Here is a 21,877-nt window from a genome sequence, read left to right as displayed (position 1 = left end):
TTTTTCTTTTTAAATTTCATCTCTCAATTTTCAAAGTCATTATGGGATACCAAACGAAGACCAAATATTGCACTCATAATACCATTTTAAAGTACCGATGGCATAGTTTTCTACTTTGTTAATGGCGTGAGATACGGTCAATCGTAGTAAAAGTTGCGGCTTGTCAAAATAGATCGATGTAAAATAGTATTTCAAAAATTTCGATAACAGGCTAATCTTAAAGTTTCTTCGATGATCGAACGCTAGCCGAATCTACAAATCGCCTATGTTATCTTGAAACTCGTTTCCAGAACTATATCATATATATTTCAAAATGGTTTAAATAGATATCGAAAATAGTTAAAGTGCTTTGGAGCCTTCGCAAACTACATAACACATAATCCATCAAATACAATATTACATAAAAATCAATAATGGCTATGAAATATAAAGTATAAACCAATTAAAAAGTGAACTCGTCCTCTTTTTACCATTCCATTCCTCGCATGAATAACTCTGGGTACGAACTTGAAATCTGAGAGGAATAAGCATTCTATCATATGCCACAAACCATGCTACTCCACTACAAAAAGAAAAAAGAAAAAAAAAGGACTAGCATGCTAAAGAAAATGGCAGTCATGTTAGCCCAAAAGGAATGAACAAAAATATCATTTTTTTCGGATGAGCTTCATTTTTACGCAAATTTAGTAATGATTAGCAATGAGCGAGTAGCATTGTAACATCATGATAAGCACATAATAAATCCATTTCTAGAGTTATTATCTCTTCATTGCAAAAAAGATGAAAATGTTACCTTGATCATTAAAAAAATTAGACTTTTCCATTTGTACTTGCACCTGAATTAGCCGCTCAATATTTTTGAAGCCACCTGTCAGCTTCCTATAAAACATGCAAAACGTTCTCTTTTACCAAGTAAGTATGGTCCTCGAAAGGAAGAATGACTAGACAATAGCACGCTCCATTGGCAATCAAAGCCTTATGGAAGCTAACGGACTGCATCATTGTGAACAATTATCAGTAAAGCAGCTCAACGTATTGTTCGCAAAAGAAAAATAAATAAATTATCGATAAAAAAAGACAAATAAATAAATGATAAAAAGATGATGATACGAGGAAAGGGAGAGAGAAATTAGAGGATCACATTATTTTAATTTTTATTAAAAATCGAAATATATAGGAGAATTGTCAAATCGTCCAAAATAAAAGCATAGAATAGCAATTTCAACATCCTGATTAAATCCAAAATTGTTCAGAAAATAAATTGCTACTTGAAACCCAAAAGGAGCAAGCATTCCATTATATGCTCCAGACCATATGATTTCACAACAAAAAAGATGACCAGCATATTGAAAAAGGATCGCAGTCATGGTAGCCCCAAAGGAGTGACCATCAATAGCAATTTTGTTTGGATTAACCACCTTTATAGGAAAGTCCGAAATCAGTTTTTCTATGTTCAAAATCAAATTATACCATTGAGTAATGATGGAAAACTTATCCCTTGATTGATGAGCTCCTGTACCGATGCTTCTACAATTGACACTAATTCCTCAACATACCTTGTGCATGTGAAAATTGATTTATATTACTTCTATCATGTAATAATTGCATAAGCGTTCACATAAGTCTCTGTCTCTTCTTGTAGGTTCTTTCTAATAAAGGGAACATACAAAATCTTTTTTGGGATTGAGGGTGGAACCTGCTATTGTGATGAAGATTCGAACATTGAGCTTGAATAGTTGGAAGCGTTGTTTGAAAATGGAAGATGACATTTTCTTTCTTTATCTTTCTCCCTTTTTTTTCTTTTCTAATTTCAGCTCTTTCTCTCTCTCTTTGTTATACGATATACCCATGAGCTTAGGAGTGTTTGAGAAGGCGGAAATGTTGTTTGAAAATCAAAGATGTCATTTTCTTTCTCTATTTTTCTCCTTGTTTTTCTAAATTTTAGCTCCCTCTCTCTCTATCTATTATATGATAAACCCTTGGACTTAGGAGGTGTTTGAAAATGAAAAATGGGCATTTTCTTTCTCTTTTTTTTGCTCTTTTTTTTTTTTTAAATTTCATCTGTCAATTTTTGAAGTCATTATGGGATGCCAAACGAAGAGCAAATATTGCACTCATAATACCATTTTAAAGTATCGACATAATAGTTTTCTACTTCGTTAATGGCGCGAGAAACGGTCAACCGTAGAAAATGTTACGACTTGTCAAAATAGATCGACGTAAAATAGTATTTTGAGAATTTGGATCACATGCTAACTTTAAAACTTCTCCAATGATTGTACACTAGCCAAATCTACAATTCGCCTGTGTTATCTCGAAACTCATTTCGAGACCTATATCATTGATAAGAGTGTAAAATACCATATTTTCCCTTCTTAATTATTGCATTCATGTGATTATATTATGCCAAAATGCACTCATTATTCTTATATTTTTGTTTAGGTTGCATTTTGGTGAAAACAGTGAAATTTGGAAGAAACAAATGAAAAAGGACCAAAGCGAGAAGAAGTGAAAGTTTAGGGACCAACTTGTAAATAATTCGTAGATAAGACGGGCGATGGAATGATGATTTGAGAAATTTAGGAGTCCATTGGTGCAATTAGAAGTCAAAAGAAGTTAAATATGCCTATAATATTTTTACAAATCAAATTCCAACCGGATATAAGGATTTTCAGATTTTGAGCCGAAGATTGAGATTAACGTTTGACCTAGTAAACGTTCGAATTTGGAAAGTGCTATTTCTATCAAGATTGTAGTACTTTGAGATAGATTTCCAATGAAACTTGAATCACCTCAATCGGATATTGGGAGAGGAAGTTATGACCAAAATACTGAAAGTATTCGCACAGAAAATTCTGGCCGAAAATGTACTTTCCTTATTCAGTTCAACCTCTTGTGGAAATGCGTTTTGCACACGGTTTTAACCCCAAAAACGTCCAGAACGCCTCCATTCAGCCCGATATGCTTTTCTCTCATCCTTGGCACAAGAAACTCCATGAAGAACTAAAATCTTTGGTGAAGCCAAGAAGGATCTCGATCTGATTTGGTGATTTCAATATCTTTTCTTTCATATAATGTGATTTTTATTGTCGAATAACTCTAAGATATAGATTTCTTCTTTATTATTACACTTTTGACGTTTGTTTAACTTTTATTAAATTGTTCATGGATTCAATTATGTTTTTTTTCCATTGAATGACTAAAATATTGGTTGAATTTAAATTTCAATTGAATTATTGACATGATTTGATTACTGCTCTATGCTTAAGGTATATTGTCGTTTCTTGAATTTTTTTTCAATAAATAAATACGGAATATGTTGTTAGGAATTCTAAATTCCAGGATTGCAAATGAAATTAAATAAATATAGGTTTCCCCTTTTGAATTGGTAATTGAAATTGGTTCAATTCTTATTAAATTTTTCATAGAATTAGTCACGCTCTTTCTATCGTTTGATCGAAATATTTATTGAGTTTCAATTTCATGTATGTCGTTGATGGATTATTTACTTCCGTACACTTGATGTATATGGACGCTTCTTAATTTGATTTCAATAGACTAAAGTAGGAATATGTTATAGGAACCTTGATTTTAGAGTAAAATGTATGAATGATTAATGTTGATTGATCCAATCCGAGAGAGTGAATTCCGATGCTGCACTATTTTGAATATTGATTTGTGAAAATATTATAGGCATGTTTAACTTCTTTTGACTTCTGATTGCACCAATGGACTCCTAAATTTCTCAAATCATCATTCCATCGCCCGTCTCATCTATGAATTATTTGCAACTTGGTCCCTAAACTTTCACTTCTTCTCGCTTTGGTCATTTTTCATTTGTTTTTTTCTAAATTTCACCGTTTTCACCAAAATGCAACCTAAAACAAAACATAAGAGTAATGAGTGCATTTTGGCATAATATAATCACATGAATGCAATAATTAAGAGGGAAAAATATGGTATTTTACACTATTATCACAGCCTGATACACTTTTCTCTCATCCTTAGCACAAGAAACTCCATGAAGAACTAAAATCTTTGGTGAAACCAAGAAGGATCTCGATCGGATTTGGTGATTTCAACATCTTTTCTTTCATATAATGTGATATTTATTGTCGAATAACTCTGGGATTTAGATTTCTTCTTTATTATTACACTTTTGATGTTTGTTTAACTTTTATTAAATTGTTCATGGATTCAATTATGTTTTTTTTTCCATTGAATGACTAAAATATTGGTTGAATTTAAATTTCAATTGAATTATTGACGTGATTTAATTACTGCTCTATGCTTAAGGTATATTATCCCTTTTTGAATCTTGTTTCAATAAATAAATGCGGATTATGTTGTTAGGAATTCTAAATTCCAGGATTGCAAGTGAAATTAAATAAATATAGGTTTCCCTTTTTGACTTGGTAATTGAAATTGGTTCAATTCTTATTAGATTTTTCATAGAATTAGTCACGCTCTTTCTATCGTTTGATCGAAATATTTATTGAGTTTCAATTTCATGTATGTCATTGATGGATTATTTACTTCCGTATGCTTGATGTATATGGACGCTTCTTAATCTGATTTCAATAGACTAAAGTAGGAATATATTATAGGAACCTTGATTTTAGAGTAAAATGTATGAATGATTAATGTTGATTGATCCAATCCGAGAGAGTGAATTCCAGTGCTTCACTATTTTGAATATTGAAATTTAAATCTCACTTCAAATTGAAAACTCACTTCACAAAATCACGAAAATCCCAGTTTGTTTAATCCTTTAAACAATTTTCTACCTCCCTGTGGATACGACACCTTAAAGCTGTACTACAATCACCGCGTTATACTTTGGGCGTAATCAAATTTTGGCGTCGTTGCCGGGGACGATTCACTACAAGGCCACAACCAGTGTTTGAATCTCTTCCTAACCCTCTCTTTAATACTGAATCTATTAGCACACACATCACATCACATAACACAATGACTGATAGTGAACACGAAGAGGCACCAACTAGGACTTTGCATGATTATCTTCATCCCACACGCACATCTACACCATCATGCATTATATTTTCACATAATATGCCACGTATGGACCTTAAACCAGGAATGATTCAACTTCTTCCCACCTTTCACGGTCTTGAAAATGAAAACTCATACGTGCATATTAGGGAATTTGAGAAGTGGTTGCAACTTTCCACAATCAACGTGGTACAATGAATGCAGTCAAGCTTAAATTTTTTCCGTTTTCTCTTAAAGAAAGAGCAAAGAGCTGGCTGTATTCATTGTGACCATGTTCGATTGGGACTTAGGTTGAAATGACTCAAGCATTCTTTGGCAAGTACTTTTCCCATCACAAAATAATTGCATTGAAAAAGAAAATCTCGTCTTTCACTCAAACGGAGAGCGATACTTTATATCAAGCGTAGGAAAGGTACAAAGAATTGCAAGCCCTCTACCCCCACCACGGTTATGAAAGTTCACACATTGTGAGTTATTTTTATGAGGGATTATTACCTAGAGAGCGTCAATGTATTGAAATGATGTGTAATGGTGAATTTTTACAAAAAGATCCGGATGAGGCTATAGACTACTTAGATGACTTAGCTAAGAAATCCCATACCTGGACTGGACCTTGTGCCACCGAGAGTACTAATAGGTTACAATCCACTAGAAACCCGAATAGCATAAGTATTGTATCATCTTAAGGAGGAAGATAACCTTAGAGCAAAGGTAGAAACCCTTACTAGAGAACTTGAAAACCTGCTTGCTAAGGATTCAAAAACGACTCGATCTGTTTCCCATGTTGAGCCTTTAGAGCCTTGTTTTATGTGTGGAGGGAGTGATCATCCAACACAAAAGTGTGCTACTTATGCTGATATGAGGGGACTTTATAAGGAACACTGTAATACTTTAGGCATATATCAAAAGCCCTACACCCCTTACTTCGAGGGCTATAACCCAGAGTGGCAGAATCATCCCAACTTTAGCTGGAAGTCTGAGAACCAACAACATGCCCAACAAACTCAAGCTTACAATGCATCCCCACGTCAACCCATGTCCTCTAGGAATTCCTTAGAAGACACCCTACATGCATTCATCGAGGCACAAGGCAAAACAAATCAAAAATTTGAGACTATGATTTCCCAGGTAGTTGAGGAAAAAAAAGAGATAAAGAATCATATGTCTAAATTAACCAATGCCTTAGCTGTAGGGGAACGTGAAAAGTTTCCAGCTCAAGCTCAACCAAACCCAAAAGGGCAACACATGGCACAAACCTCAGGATCCGAAGAAACCAGTTTTAAGGAAGCGAATGTCATAACCACTAGATCAGGAAAGGTTGTAGAACCAACCCCTTCACCTAGAGAGAACGGAAAAGAGCCAAGTGAGCCTAATGAGAGCAGTCCCAGTGAGGAAGTTGTAGAAAACCTAGCTAGAATACCTTTCCCTCAAGCTCTCAAGTCCACTTCGAAATTAACAGGTCAGCATAATGAAATCCTAGAACAACTCAAACAAGTCAAAATCAATTTGCCTTTCTTGCATGTGATCTTCCAAGTTCCTACATATGCTAAAGTCCTTAAAGACTTATGCACTATGAAGAGGAAATATCATGTCAAAAAAATTGCTTTCCTGACCGAGCAAGTGAGTACTTTGACAGAACAAAGGATCCCACCAAAGTATAAGGACCCTGGTTGTCCTACTATTTCTTTTGTCATTGGGAATCGTGAGCTTGCACAAGCCCTTCTTGATTTAGGAGTTAGTGTCAACCTCATGCCCTATGCTATATACTTGTTGCTAGTCCTAGGAGAGATGAAACCCACCTCAGTGGTGCTACAGTTAGTTGACCGATCCACCATACGACCAAGGAGAGTAGTTGAGGATGTGTTAGTTCAAGTTGATAAATTTTACTATCTCGTTGATTTCTTGGTATTAGATGTGAAGGTTGAGGTGGATGTTAACTTTAAAATCCCTATTATACTTGGTAGACATTTCCTTGCTACAGCTAATGCTTTTATCAATTGCAAGAATGGTATGATGAAGTTGACATTTGGAAATATGACTCTAGAAGTCAATATTTTCCATATCACCAAACAACCTACGGAAGAAGATGAATGCCATCAAACCTACATGATTGATGCACTCACTTGGGAGGAAGCACCCACAACAATTGATTATGACCCTTTGAACTCTTTTATCCTAAGTTCTGGAATTTCATGTGGTTTTGATGTTAATGAGTATGCTAATATTTGGGATTTTTTTGCAAAATTACAGGACCACAGGATTTTACCATGGCAACCCAAGTTTGAAGAATTGCTAGAAAGGACTGGAGGACAGAACCATCAAGTATTGAAAGCCCTAAGTGAGAATTGAAACAACTTTCTACATGACCGACACATGTGTTCCTTGGACCAGGTGATACCTTTCCTATCATTATCTCATCAGAATTGGATGTATTACAATGTAAACAACTTTTAAACATTCTGAATGAACACAAATCTGCATTAGGGTTGACCATAGCCGACATCAAAGGTATTAGTCCTTTAATTTATTCTCGTATGATTCATCTAGAGAAAGGGGCTAATCCTAGGAGAGACCCACAATGTAGGCTAAACCCTACAATGAAGGAAGTGGTAAAGAATGAGGTACTTAAATTGTTGGACACAGGAATCATTTACCCAATTGCAAACAGTAAATGAGTTAGCCCTACACAAGTAGTCCCCAAGAAGTCAGGTGTCATTGTAGTAAAAAATGAAATAAGTGAATTAGTCCCTACAAAAATGGTAACTGGTTGGCGCATGTGCATTAATTATAGGAAATTAAATACTACCACTCACAAGGACCATTTTCCCTTCCCTTTTTGGACCAAATACTTGAACGTGTGGCTGGTCATCCCTTTTACTATTTTTTAGATGGCTATTCAGGATACTATCAAATTGAGATTGCTTTAGAAGATCAGGAAAAAACCACATTCATGTATCCTTTTGGTACCTATGCATTTCGTAGAATGTCATTTGGACTTTACAATGCCCCTGCCACACTTCAAAGATGCATGATGAGTTTGTTTAGTGATATGGTAGAGGACTGCATGGAAGTTTTCATGGATGACTTGACTGTTTTTGGGACCTCCTTTGATGTATGTTTGTTAAATTTGAAAATAGTCTTGGTTAGATGTGAAGAAAAATGCTTAGTTTTGAATTGGAAAAAATGTCATTTCATGGTGTCTTCCGGTATTGTCTTAGGGCATGTTATTTCTTCAAGAGGAATAGAAGTAGATAAGTCAAAAATTGAATTGATCTCTAAATTGCCTATACCTAAGACAGTAAAGGACATTAGATCATTTCTTGGTCATGCAGGTTTTTATAGGAGGTTTATACAAAATTTCTCATCCATATCTAGACCCCTATGTAACTTGCTAAACAAGGATGTGACTTTTGAATGGACACCTGAATGTCAAAATACATTTGAATTGCTGATTGGTAAACTTACCTCCGCACCCATAATGCAACCACCTGACTGGACATTGCCATTTGAAATTATGTGTGATGCTAGTGACTTTGCGGTAGGTGCTATTCTAGGGCAACGAAAAGAAGGTAAGTCTTTTGTGATTTACTACGCTAGTCGAACTCTGAATAGTGCTCAAATGAATTATTCCACCACTGAAAATGAATTACTAGCGGTAGTCTTTGCGCTTGATAAGTTTCGATCCTATTTGATTGGCTCTCCCATTACTATTTTCACAGATCATCCAGCTCTTAAACACCTTCTTGCAAAGAAGGATGCTAAGGCAAGACTAATACGTTGGATCTTGCTTTTGCAGGAATTTGACATCATTATCAAAGATAAGAAGTGAGTGGAAAATGTTGTAGCAGACCATCTGTCAAGGCTGACCTTTAAAGACAACTCAAACACCGCAATTAGAGATGAATCTCCTGACGAAAATTTATTTACTGTCTCTTCTCTACTATGGTTTGCTAATATTGTGAATTACTTGGCTGCAGGTGAAATCCCAAATGAGTGGAGTGCACAGGATAAGAGAAAATTTTTGGTTGAGGTACGTAACTTTTATTGGGATGACCCCTATTTATTTAAGTATTGCCCCAACCAAATATTGAGACGATGTGTTCCTGATGAGAAGATACCCAGTATACTAGATTTTTGCCATTCTCAAGCTTGTGGGGGCCACTTTTCTATGAAAAAGACTACTGCAAAAATTTTGCGATGCGGTTTTTATTGGCCTACCTTGTTTAAAGACACTGATATCTATTGGAGATCCTGTGAGAGGTGTCAAAAACTAGGTGCTATTTCCCGCTGTAATATGATGCCTTTAAATCCCATTTTGGTGGTTGAAGTGTTTGATTGTTGGCACATTAACTTTATGGGACCCTTTCCACCCTCTTTTGGCTATTTATACATCACTGTGGCTGTAGACTACATGTCTAAGTGGGTAGAGGCGGTTGCTTGTAGAGTCAATGACAATAAAAAGGTTGTTAAATTCCTTAAAGAAAATGTTTTGTCTCGATTTGGTACACCACGTGTTATCATTAGTGATAGAGGCACACACTTTTGCAACCGTTCGTTTGAGGCACTAATGAAAAAGTATGTGGTGATTCATAAAATTTCCACTTCTTATCACCCACAAACTAGTGGACAAGTAGAATTGGCTAATAGGGAAATTAAACAAATTTTGGAAAAGACGGTGAACCCTAATCGTAAGGATTGGTCGTTGAGACTGAATGATGCACTTTGGGCTTACCGTACAGCTTTTAAGACTTCCCTAGGCATGTCACCTTATAGACTAATCTTTGGAAAGCCTTGTAATTTACCTGTTGAACTTGAGCACCAAGCCTTTTGGGCCATTAAACACTTTAACTTTGATCTAGAAGAGGGAGGTAGACATAGAAAATTTCAATTGAATGAGTTAGAGGAGTTAAGAAATGATGCCTATGAAAGTTCTAGAATTTACAAGTCAAAAATGAAAGCATTTCACGATAAAAATATTGTGAGAAAAACTTTTAAACCAAACCAGAAAGTGTACTTGTATGATTCTAGACTTCACAAGCACCCGGGAAAACTCCGCTCTAGGAGGACTGGTCCCTTTATCATAACACGAGCTTTTGAGAATGGAGCGGTTGAAATTGAAGACCCTAATGATGGTAAGGTATTCAAAGTGAATGGACAAAGACTCAAAATACTCTATGGGCAATAGGTGCCTACATTGGAAGAAATTCTTCTTGCAGACCCGGTTTACCACCCATGACACACTTCAGGTACATTTTCACTTTGTGTTTTTGTATATTAGTTTCAAATTTCTTTTTTCGTGTTTTTAGCATTTTTTTAGTTTATTTTCATTTTTTGCATCACCCTTTCCATTGGAGATTTTCAGACTTCCTATACTTTAACTCATGTGATTCGATTCTACACTCAGGTGACATCTTTCCTTACCTTTATTTGGCAGACATATTTTTGCATTGGGGACAATGCAATGTTTAGTTGGTGGGAGAGTTTAACTTAAATTTTGTTGTGAATTGCAAGTTTTTCATGGAATTTTGGCCTAATTTTTTTTTAAGTCCCTAATGCGCTACATGTTCTTGAATGACAATATATGCCACTAGGAATTAATATTGTTTATGAAAGTTTGGATATTGAGACATTTGTTGAATCCTTTTGCCCACACAAGCCTTGTGGTAAGATGGAAGTGTAACACATGTAGCTAGAGGAGTCTCTCGTTGAAGTTTTCTTATGTGAGAATTGGTGAGGATTGAGAGCCACAATATACTAAAAATGTAATAAGCGTTCATTGATTGTGTGAATTGGGAACTTCTTTTAAGAATAACATTACACAATATGTGGTATGATGGTTGATTATACTTGGGAAATGATAACAGTCAATTTAGGATTGAATTTGAGCCTTCGGACTAATTCTTTTCCATAATTATAACCCCCTAGTAGTCACTTTGAGCTAAGACACATATGTAACCGTTTCTTTTCATGCGCTTATGTTATCCATACCTTCTTAAATTGGATTAAAGTCTATAAATAGTCATTTTTCTACCTTTATACTTCCAAGTGTATAGTAGGTGTTAAATGTCCATTTGAGAAAAAAAGTAACGAGGAAAGTGATAAGAGATGATAAGTGATTGGGTGAGGCGAAAAAAAACACAAAAGGAAAGGGAATTTCAAAAAAAAAAAAAATGAAAAAAAAAAAAAAAAAAAAAGGGGTGGATTGTTGTTGGGAATTGAAAGGTCGAGGAATACGTTGATGTAAAGGATTGATATGTTGAAATACTAGTTGAGATGCCTAGCTAGATACTTGGAAGTCCTTAAATTCTTTTCGCCATACTTTTCATATAACCCAATTTAACCCTTTTAACACTCTTTACATTGGTAGTTTTGATTTCAAGTAGGTTTGTGGTAAGAAGTTGATGGATTCTCATTTGAAAATATGCCTATCATGTGATCAATGTTTGCTTGTTACTTGTTCATAAATATTTAAGCCTCCATGTTCTGAGTGTGCATCTTTCCCAGCTCCATAGAGAGAAACCCCCCACTAAACACTTCAATACCGTGAGTTATGGGGCAAGACCTTTAGCTAGAGAAACACACGATGTTGCATGTGTTAGGGTTGGCGGTAAGATGGCTATGGCTAGACACACACTCACACATTTAGCAAATGTTTTTGATATCTTGATAATCATAACATTGTTAATTTCTTCTGGTGTTGAGTTTGAAAAGATAATAAACTGCAGTTGAATTAGAACTCAACAACTTCACTTGTAATTTGGATCAGTCGCTCATTTGTTTTGTTTTGCATTGAATTACTAGGGATTAGCAATAAGCAAGTTGGGGAGTGTGACAAGAGTGTAAAATACCATATTTTCCCCTCTTAATTATTGCATTCATGTGATTATATTATGCCAAAATGCACTCATTACTCTTATGTTTTGGTTTAGGTTGCATTTTGGTGAAAACGGTGAAGAAACAAATGAAAAAATGACCGAAGCGAGAAGAAGTGAAAGTTCAGGGATCAAGTTGCAAATAATTCATAGATGAGACGGGCGATGGAATGATGATTTGAGAAATTTAGGCGTCCATTGGCGCAATTAGAAGTCAAAAGAAGTTAAATATGCCTATAATATTTTCACAAATCAAATTCCAACCGGATATAAGGATTTTCAGATTTCCAGCCGAAAATTGAGATCAACGTTTGACCTAGTAAACGTCCGAATTTGGAAAGAGCTATTTCTATCAAGATTGTAGTACTTTGAGTTAGCTTTCCAATGAAACTTGAGTCACCTTAATTGGACTTTGGGAGAAGAAGCTATGACCAAAATACTGAAAACAGTCTCACAAAAAATTCTGGCCGAAAATTTACTTTCCTTCTTCGGTTCAACCTCTTGTGGAAACGCGTTTTGCACACGGTTTTAACCCCAAAAACGTCCCAGAACGCCTCCATTCAGCCTAATACACTTTTCTCTCATCCTTGGCACAAGAAACTCCATGAAGAACTAAAATCTTTGGTAAAGCCAAGAAGAATCTCGATCGGATTTGGAGATTTCACGTCATAATTTCATGTAATTCAAACTCTCTTTGCTTAATAATTTCTAGATTTGGATTTTCTCGTTATGAATTAGTATTGAGATTTGTTTAACTTTTAATAAATTTCTCATGGATTCAGTCATGCTTTTTCCATTTTTAAATTAAACTATTTGTCGAGTTTCAATTTAAATTACTTATTGTTGAGATTATTTTAACTTTTATCAAATCCTTCAAATATCTAGTCATGCTCTTTCTATCGAATGATTGAAATAATTGTTGAATTTTAATCTTAATATCACTTTATTGGCGGATTGATTACTACCTTATGCTTGACGTATATGGTCGATTTTTTATCTTGTTCCATTAAAAATGTGCAAATGTGTTATAGAAAATCTAGATTCTAGAAATATAATTGGAATAAAATTGGACTTCATTCTTAAATCTTCCAATTGGATCAATCAACATTAATCATTCATACATGTTACTCTAAAATCAAGGTTCCTATAACATATTCCTACTTTAGTGTATTGAAATCAGATTAAGAAGCGTCCATATACAACAAGCATACAGAAGTAAATAATCCATCAACGGCATACATGAAATTGAAACTCAATAAATATTTTGATCAAACGATAGAAAGAGCGTGACTAATTCTATGAAAAATCTAATAAGAATTGAACAAATTTTAATTACCAATTCAAAAAGGAAAACCTATATTTATTTAATTTCACTTGCAATCCTGGAATTTAGAATTTCTAACAACATATTCCACATTTATTTATTGAAACAAGATTCAAGAAACGACAATATACCTTAAGCATAGAGCAGTAATCAAATCACGTCAATAATTCAATTGAAATTTAAATTCAACCAATATTTTAGTCATTCAATGGAAAAAATATAATTGAATCCATGAAAAATTTAATAAAAGTTAAACATCAAAAGTGTAATAATAAAGAAGAAATCTAAATCCCAGAGTTATTCGACAATAAAAATCATATTATATGAAAGAAAAGATATTGAAATTACCAAATCCGATCGAGATCTTTCTTGGCTTCACCAAAGATTTTAGTTCTTTATGGAGTTTCTTGTGCCAAGAATGAGAGAAAAGTGATCGAGAATGAATGGAGGCGTTCTGGGACGTTTTTGGGGTTAAAACCGTGTGCAAAACGCGTTTCCACAAGAGGTTGAACTGAATAAGGAAAGTAAATTTTCGGCCAGAATTTTCTGTGCGACTTCTTTCAGTATTTTGGTCATAACATCCTCTCCCAACATCCGATTGAGGTGATTCAAGTTTCATTGGAAAGGTAACTCAAAGTACTACAATCTTGATAGAAATAGCTCTTTCCAAATTCGGACATTTACTAAGTCAAACGTTGATCTCAATCTTCGGCTCAAAATTTGAAAATCCTTATATCCGGTTGGAATTTGATTTGTGAAAATATTATAGGCATATTTAACTTCTTTCGACTTCTAATTGCACCAATGGACTCCTAAATTTCTCAAATCATCATTCCATCGCCCGTCTCATCTATCAATTATTTGCAATTTGGTCCCTGAACTTTCACTTCTTTTCGCTTCGGTCATTTTTCATTTGTTTCTTCTAAATTTCACCGTTTTCACCAAAATGCAACCTAAACCAAAATATAAGAGTAATGAGTGCATTTTGGCATAATATAATCCCATGAATGCAATAATTAAGAGGGAAAAATATGGTATTTTTAACACTTTTATCACACCCCCAACTTGCTTATTGTTAGTCCCTAGCAATTCAATGCAAAACAAAACAAATGAGTGACTGATCCAAATTACATGTGAAGTTGTTGAGTTCTAATTCAACTGCAGTTCATTATTTTTTCAAACTCAACACCAAAAGAAATTAACAATGTTATGATTATTAAGATATCAAAAATATTTGCTAAATGTGTGTGTGTGTCTAGCTATAACCATCTTATCGCCAACCCTAACACATGTAACATCGAGTGTGTATCTAGCTAAAGGTCCTGTCCCATAACTCACGAGTATTAAAGTGTTTAGTGCGGGGTTTCTCTCTATGGAGTTGGGATAGATTCACACTCAGAACATGGAGGCTTAAATATTTATGAACAAGCAACAAGCAAACATTGATCACATGATAGGCATACTTTCAAATGAGAATCCATCAACTTCTTACCACAAACCTACTTGAGATCAAAACAACCAATGTAAAGGGTGTTAAAAGGGTTAAGTTGGGTTATATGAAAAGTAGGGAGAAAAGAATTTAAAGACTTCCAAGTATCTAACTAGGCATCTCAACAAGTATTTCAACATATCAATCCTTTACATCAACGTATTCCTCAACCTTTCAATTCTCAACAACAATCCACCTCTTTTTTTTCATTTTTTTTTGAAATTCCCTTTCCTTTTGTGTTTTTTCTCGTCTCACCCCAGCACTTATCATTTCTTATCACTTTCCTCGTTACTTTTCTTCTCAAATGGACATTTAACACCTACTATACACTTGGAAGAATAAAAGTAGGAAAATGACTATTTATAGACTTTAATCCAATGTAAGAAGGTACGGATAACATAAGCACATGAAAGAAATGGTTATGTATGTGTATTGGCTCAAAGTGGCTACTAGAGGATTATAATTATGGAAAATAACTAGTCTGAAGGCTCAAATTCAATCCTAAATTGACTATTATCATTTCTCAAGTATAAACCACCATCTTACCACATACCGTGTAATGTTATTCTCAAAAGAAGTTCCCAATTCACACAATCAACATTAATCCAATTCGAGAGAGTGAATTCCAGTGCTTCACTATTTTGAATATTGATATTTAAATCCCACTTCAAATTGAAAACTCACTTCACAAAATCACGAAAACCCTAGTTTGTTTGATCCTTTAAATAATTTTCCATCTCCCTTTGGATACAACACCCCAAAGTTGTACTACAATCACCACGTTATACTTTGGGGGTAATCAATCATAAATATTTCAAAATGGTTTAAATAGACATCGAGATTAGTTAAAGTGCTTTGGAGCCTTCTCAAACTATGTAATAGATATTCCATCAAATACAATATTACATAAAAATCAATAATGGCTATGAAGTAGAAAGTAAAAACCTATATAAAAAGTGAACTCGTCCTCCTCTTGCCACACCATTCCTCGCATGAATAACTTAGGGTACGGACCTGAAATCCGAAAGGGATAAGCATTCAATCATATACCCCAAACCATGCTATTCCACTACAAAATACTGACTAACGTGTTGAAGAGGATGGCAATCATGGTAGCCCAAAAGGAATGAACAACAATATCATTTCTTTTTGGATGAGCTTCCTTTTTACACAAGTTTAGTAATGATTAGGAAGGAGCGAGTAGCATTGTAACAGCATGATAAACACACAATAAATCCATTTCTAGAGTTGTCATCTCTTCATTGCAAGAAAGATGAAAAAGTTACCTTAATCATTAGAAAAATTAGACTTTTCCATCTGTACTTGCACTGAATTAGCCACACAATATTTTTGAAGCCACCTGTCAGTTTCCCATAAAAAAATGCAAAATGTTCTCTTTTGCCAAGTAAGTATGGTCCTCAAAAGGAAGAATGACTAGACGACAACATGTTCCATTGGCAATCAAAGCCTTATAGAAGTGAAGGGATTGCATCATTGTGAACATTTATCAGTAAAGCAACTCAACATGTTGTCCGTAAAAGGAAAATAAGTAAATTACCGATAAAAAAAAAGAAAAATAAATAAATGATAAAAGATGATGATACGAGGAAGGAGAGTGATAGAGAGGGGTAGAGAATCACATTATTTTAATTTTTATTAAAAAAAAAGGAGAATTATCAAGTCGTCCAAAATAAAAGCATAGAATAGCAATCCCAACATCTCGATTAAATCCAAAGTTGTTTAGAAAATAAATTGCTATTTGAAACCCAAAAGGAGTAAGTGTTCTATTATATGCTCCAGACCATACGATTTCACAACAACAAAAATGACTAGCATATTGAAGGAGGATCGCAGTCATGGTAGCCCCAAAGGAATGACCACCAATAGCAATTTTTTTTCAATGAGCCACCTTAAAAGGTCATAAAGCTCATCTGTATACGATGAATGACCGAAAGTTGTTGTAGAATATATTTTGTAACTCAAAATTTGTGACAAACATATTTCTAGTAAAAACTTTATTGGAATATTCGGTGTGGTAAGTTGACTTGTCGCTCTTTTAGTTTTGTGTGACTTATATACATCGCGACGACATTATGCCTACAAATATTGTGTTGCTATTTCATATTTTCTGCACCAAACAAATAGTATTGCGATCTTGTTAATGTGATGATTGACCAAAAATAGTTACAGAACACATTTCATGACTCATATAGCGTGGCAATACTCGCAACAAACATATTGTTGTCGCTAACTTACTTTTGCTATAAAATATAAATTTTTGCGGCAAGATTTTGTTGTAGTGAAATTAGTTATTTTTTGTAGTGTCGACAGGTTTTGAAATGGATGAGTGAAAGATGTGGTGCTATTGAAATTGTAATAATATTGAGTACATCATATGTAGAATTGTCCCATGATTTACCGATTAAGCTCAACGTCAATCCCTCTTGGTACAACATAGAATTGAGATTTGTATTCAACAAGCATACATCCATTTCAATTCCACCTATAAATTTTACTTCTGAAGCTGAAATTAATGTTTTAATTGAATTAAACCAAAATCGCATGACTCCTATTAGTGCAACTTTAGTAAAGAATTGTCCCTGAGAGTGAACACAAAGATTCCTATGGAGGGATTGTAATGTGAATGATTTTTGGGACATGGTGAAGATAGCTCATGAGGATGATATGGGTATTCCCGTGACAATTGTTCCTCACCATAATCTCATTGTTACACACAAAATTTCCTTGATAGTTTAAGACAATGAGAATGAAAATGAATTTACAAATGAGAATTTGATTGTCATACCCCGTGGAGACACGAGTCAAGTAGAAGCTTGCAAGCTAGAACGAGTACATTATCTTCTAATTGTTCATATGCAGTTCCTAATGATGAAGATATGTGTGTCGAGCAACTGTTTGAAACAAAAAAAAATTTGCAGAAAGCTGTGCATCGGATTGCATTGAAACACAATTTTTTAAAGTAAAGAAATCAAACAAGTCGACTACACAATTATTTTCGTTGACAACAATTGCTATTGACATTTGCGATGATGATGGATACAAATGAGTTCTTTGTAATTCGTAAGTATGCACAGGAACAAACTTATGAAGTGGGTATTCGTCGAAATGATTACAGGCAAGCTCGAGCATGGTTCGTTAGTCAATAAATAATGCACAAGTTTAAGGACACACAAACAATCTACAGACTTCAGACATCATTAACGACATTCGTCAAAAGTACGAGGCGGTCATGAGCTATTAGAAGTCCTAGAAGGCCAAAGAGTTATGTTAAAGTGGCCAGACATTGCTATAATATGGGGAAAACTAATCCTGAATCCGCGTTTTTCATTGAGACAGAGGGTGAGAATCACTTTAAGTATTTCTTCATGGCCCTTGGACAATGCATTTGAGGATTTTGAAATACGATACGACCCCTAATTCTAATCGATAGTATAGTTCTTAAGGCTAGATATGAAAATAAGTTGATTCATGTCAAGATGCCAACATTTAAATTTACCCTCTTACATTCGGTATAGTCAATGAAGAGAATGATCTAACATTGCGTTAGTTCTTCACGAAGTTGAGAAAAGTAATTGGAGATTTCAAGAACCTTGCATTTATAACTGACTTAGAAAACTACTAAAGTTTTTCTCGAGACACATCATTATGTCATATATAGGGTAACTTGAAGACTAAGTATTGGGGCAGTGGCATCATTGTATTATTTAGGAGAGCTATAAAGGCTCACAATTTTGAAAAGTTTTGATAAGTTTATGGTCAAAATAGAAAGTAAATCACTTGATGCATGAGATTATCTAACAGAAATGTAGATCCAATATTGAGCATGATCACATTTTTCAAGACGTCGATACAACATGATGACGTTAAACACTACGGAGTCACTCAATGCGTTATTTAAGAAGGATCGAGGGTTATAACTTCTCGCGATGATTAAGCACATTCATAACAAGCTACAGTAGTGGTTTCATAACTAACGTAACTAACGTGACCAATCACAGAGTAGCGAAAGTGTGCTAATCTTGTCTCAGGAAGATAAACTCTTGAAAACTTTAGAGATGGTGAGAAAAGTATGTGTGAAACCACATGATCAGTCTCTCTTCTCTGTGAGAAGTGTTGACGTAATATTAAATACATTGTAGACTTGAATGATAACACATACACCTGTAGAAAGTTTCCATTGGAGAGTTTTCAATAGATGCATACAGTCGCAATAGCTATGCATAAAGGATTTTTCACACACACTTTATGCAGTTATTATTATATGGTTGATTAGTTGCGTATGCTGAAACAATAGTACCTTTACCAAATAAAGTCAAGTGGAAAATTCCCGACCACATTCTGCTACTTACTAATTTATTCCACCCGAATTTGGTCCACATACTCTTGAACGTAGACATATGTCTATAATACCATTTACCGAAAAATTTTCCCGATCTCATAAGTACGACAAGTATAGTGCAACATGGCATATTCATCAATTTTGTACAAATCAGATTCCCTCATATAACAATTTAACGGATGTGTAATCTTTATAGTATTGATTGTAATTTGTTTGTTAGGTAATTATTGTCATCGTTAAATATTTAAATAAATATTCTAGTTACATATACTTACAATTGTTTATACAGTAAAATATACTCAGAATTACATATAAAATTGTTGCATTATAGCATGAGTCACAACGAAGTAAATAATATTTATATTTTCAATAAAACAATACACAATATACTGGGGATCACAGTTGTATTCATACGAATCGCAAGCTAACTTCAACCTCCAATATCTATCCAAGATTGGTTTATTGTATCAATCTTGTAATCGATACTAAAAAATTCTATATACATTATTGTGAATATAGCACAATTGCCTTGCAAGTAAATAATAATATATTACTTTGATGAAATATAGCTAAATAATAAGTTTTCAAATTAAAAACTTGTAAATTCTTACGATAATCTGTATCTTGCCGTCGTCATGCCCCGCACAACGGTTAATCTGTCATTTGCTAGATTCATTGCCTGTTTAGCTATCATAGAACAATCATAGTCATCGATTTTAGTATTTGCTCTCGTTGACCTTATGTCATAAAGCTGTGATCTGAGTTGTACACATAAATAGTGAAATCAGTGAATGCGATCTTAATTGCAAAGTAATGTGAGTTCGCGATCATTGGAATGTACATATGTGTACAATTCGTCCGTGGCTTTCCACATGTCGGATCCAGCCCAATGACCTACGGGAGCATAAACTTAGGCACCACATATCCATTCTCTTGGAATAGGAGCATGCTATACTTAATGTCAACGGGACGTGCAAACCCGAAGCTTAGGATAACTCAGCCCGAACTGTAAAAAGATTTTGGGTGTCTTTGAGTCCGATCGTGCTACATTCCCATGGTCATGTCGATATGCTAAGGCAGAAACACCAATAAAAAAGAGATGGTTTATTTAATTAAATAAACAACAAATATGTAAACATAATAAATAACAACGAAAATACACTTACGTCATCGGCAAACAAAGATGACTTTGTCAATATATCTTCAAACCACATTTTAGCATTCGAAATTGTCATTCTCTCCGATCTTGTAATTATTTCTGAAAAATGGAAAAGTGAATTGTTACAAAAAAACATAGATGCTCTCATACATACTTTAGCAAAATTAAAAAAAAAATACTTACTTGGAATTAAGGGATTTGAACCATTTATTGAACGCTTTGTGCCTAATAGGGTTGACCTCATGAAAAAATTAGGAAACATTCCATCCACGAACGTCGTCTTCGCCTCACATTCTTCAAAGAAATGACCATGTCCAATCAAGGTCATCGGTTTCTTTGAAGTTGTGGGTCGACGATTTCTCTATAGTGATTTCCACTCTCTTCTCTTTAAAATGGTGAGGGTACAAATGGCTATTTATTATTTTTAAAGGTTTTAAATATTTTTCCTTTTTTAAAAATAGTCAATAGTTATTTTAGAAAGATGACCCCGCCAACTTCGGACATTGAGCTTAGGAGATGGCATTTTCTTTCTTTATCTTTCTCCCTTTTACCTTTTTTTTTTCATTTTTAATTTCAGCTCTCTCTCTCCGTATTATACGATAAACCCTTGGGTTTAGGAGGTGTTTGAGAAGGCGGAAGTGTTGTTTGAAAATGGAAGATGGAATTTTCTTTCTCTATTTTTCTCCTTTATTTTCTAAATTTCAGCTCTCTCTCTCTCTCTATTATATGATAAACCCTTAGGCTTAAGAGGTGTTTGAAAATGAAAAATGGGCATTTTCTTTCTCTATTTTTGCTATTTTCTTTTCTTTTCTTTTTTTAAATTTCATCTCTCAATTTCTAAAGTCATTATGGGATGCCAAACGAAGACCAAATATTTCACTCATAATACCATTTTAAAGTACCAACGTCATAGTTTCCTACATTTAATGACGTGAGAAATGGTCGATCGCAGCAAATGTTACGGCTTGTCAAACTAGATCGATGGAAAATAGTATTTCAAGAATTTTGATAACATGCTCACTTTAAAATTTCTCCAATGATCGTATGCTAGTCGAATCTACAAATCGCCTATGTTATCTCAAAAATTGTTTCGAAAACTATATCATAAATATTTCAAATGGTTTAAATAGACATCGAAAATAGTTAAATGCTTTGGAGCCTTCTCAAACTACGTAACAGATATTCCATCAAATACAATATTATATAAAAATCAATAATGGCTACGAAGTATAAAGTAAAAACCAATATAAAAAGTGAACTCATCCTCCTCTTGCCACTCCATTCCCCGCATGAATAACTTAGGGTACGAACCTGAAATTCGAAATGGATAAGCATTCTATCATATGCCCCAAAACATTCTATTTCACTACAAAAAAATTGACTAGCGTGCTGAAGAGGAAGTCAATCATGGTAGCCCAAAAGGAATGGCCAATAATATCATTTTTTTCCGATGAGCTTCCTTTTTGCTTAAATTCAAATAACAATTAAGGTGTAGCAAGGTCAGAAATCACGAATCTCTTTATGATAAACAAATCCATTTTGCAAATTCGTTATTTCGAGTAGTTCCTACAAAGGATCAGACTAATGACGTATACAACACTTGAATTCTTGATGTAGATACTACATAATTGGTTCTCATCCTTCAGAGACTACGAGTGTA

At 34.3% G+C, this 21,877-nt stretch overlaps 1 protein-coding gene across 1 annotated transcript; it reads left to right on the top strand.

Moving 5' to 3' along the window:
* The first annotated feature begins 5,871 nt into the window (after positions 1-5,871).
* LOC111382129 lies at positions 5,872-7,362 on the top strand. The gene has a single exon (XM_023006004.1). It carries the CDS (start codon positions 5,872-5,874, stop codon positions 7,360-7,362), a length of 1,491 nt encoding a protein of 496 aa, XP_022861772.1.
* Positions 7,363-21,877: the final 14,515 nt, after the last annotated feature.

This window comes from Olea europaea, unplaced genomic scaffold (assembly GCF_002742605.1).
Source record: "Olea europaea var. sylvestris unplaced genomic scaffold, O_europaea_v1 scaffold244, whole genome shotgun sequence".
Lineage (NCBI taxonomy): Eukaryota > Viridiplantae > Streptophyta > Magnoliopsida > Lamiales > Oleaceae > Olea > Olea europaea.
The sequence above is the reverse complement of the archived record's forward strand: the minus strand, read 5'-3'. Positions and strand labels throughout refer to the sequence as shown.

Coding starts and splice junctions, on each gene's coding strand:
- LOC111382129 (XM_023006004.1), top strand. CDS start 5,872: ATGAGGGGACTTTATAAGGAACACTGTAATACTTTAGGCATATATCAA.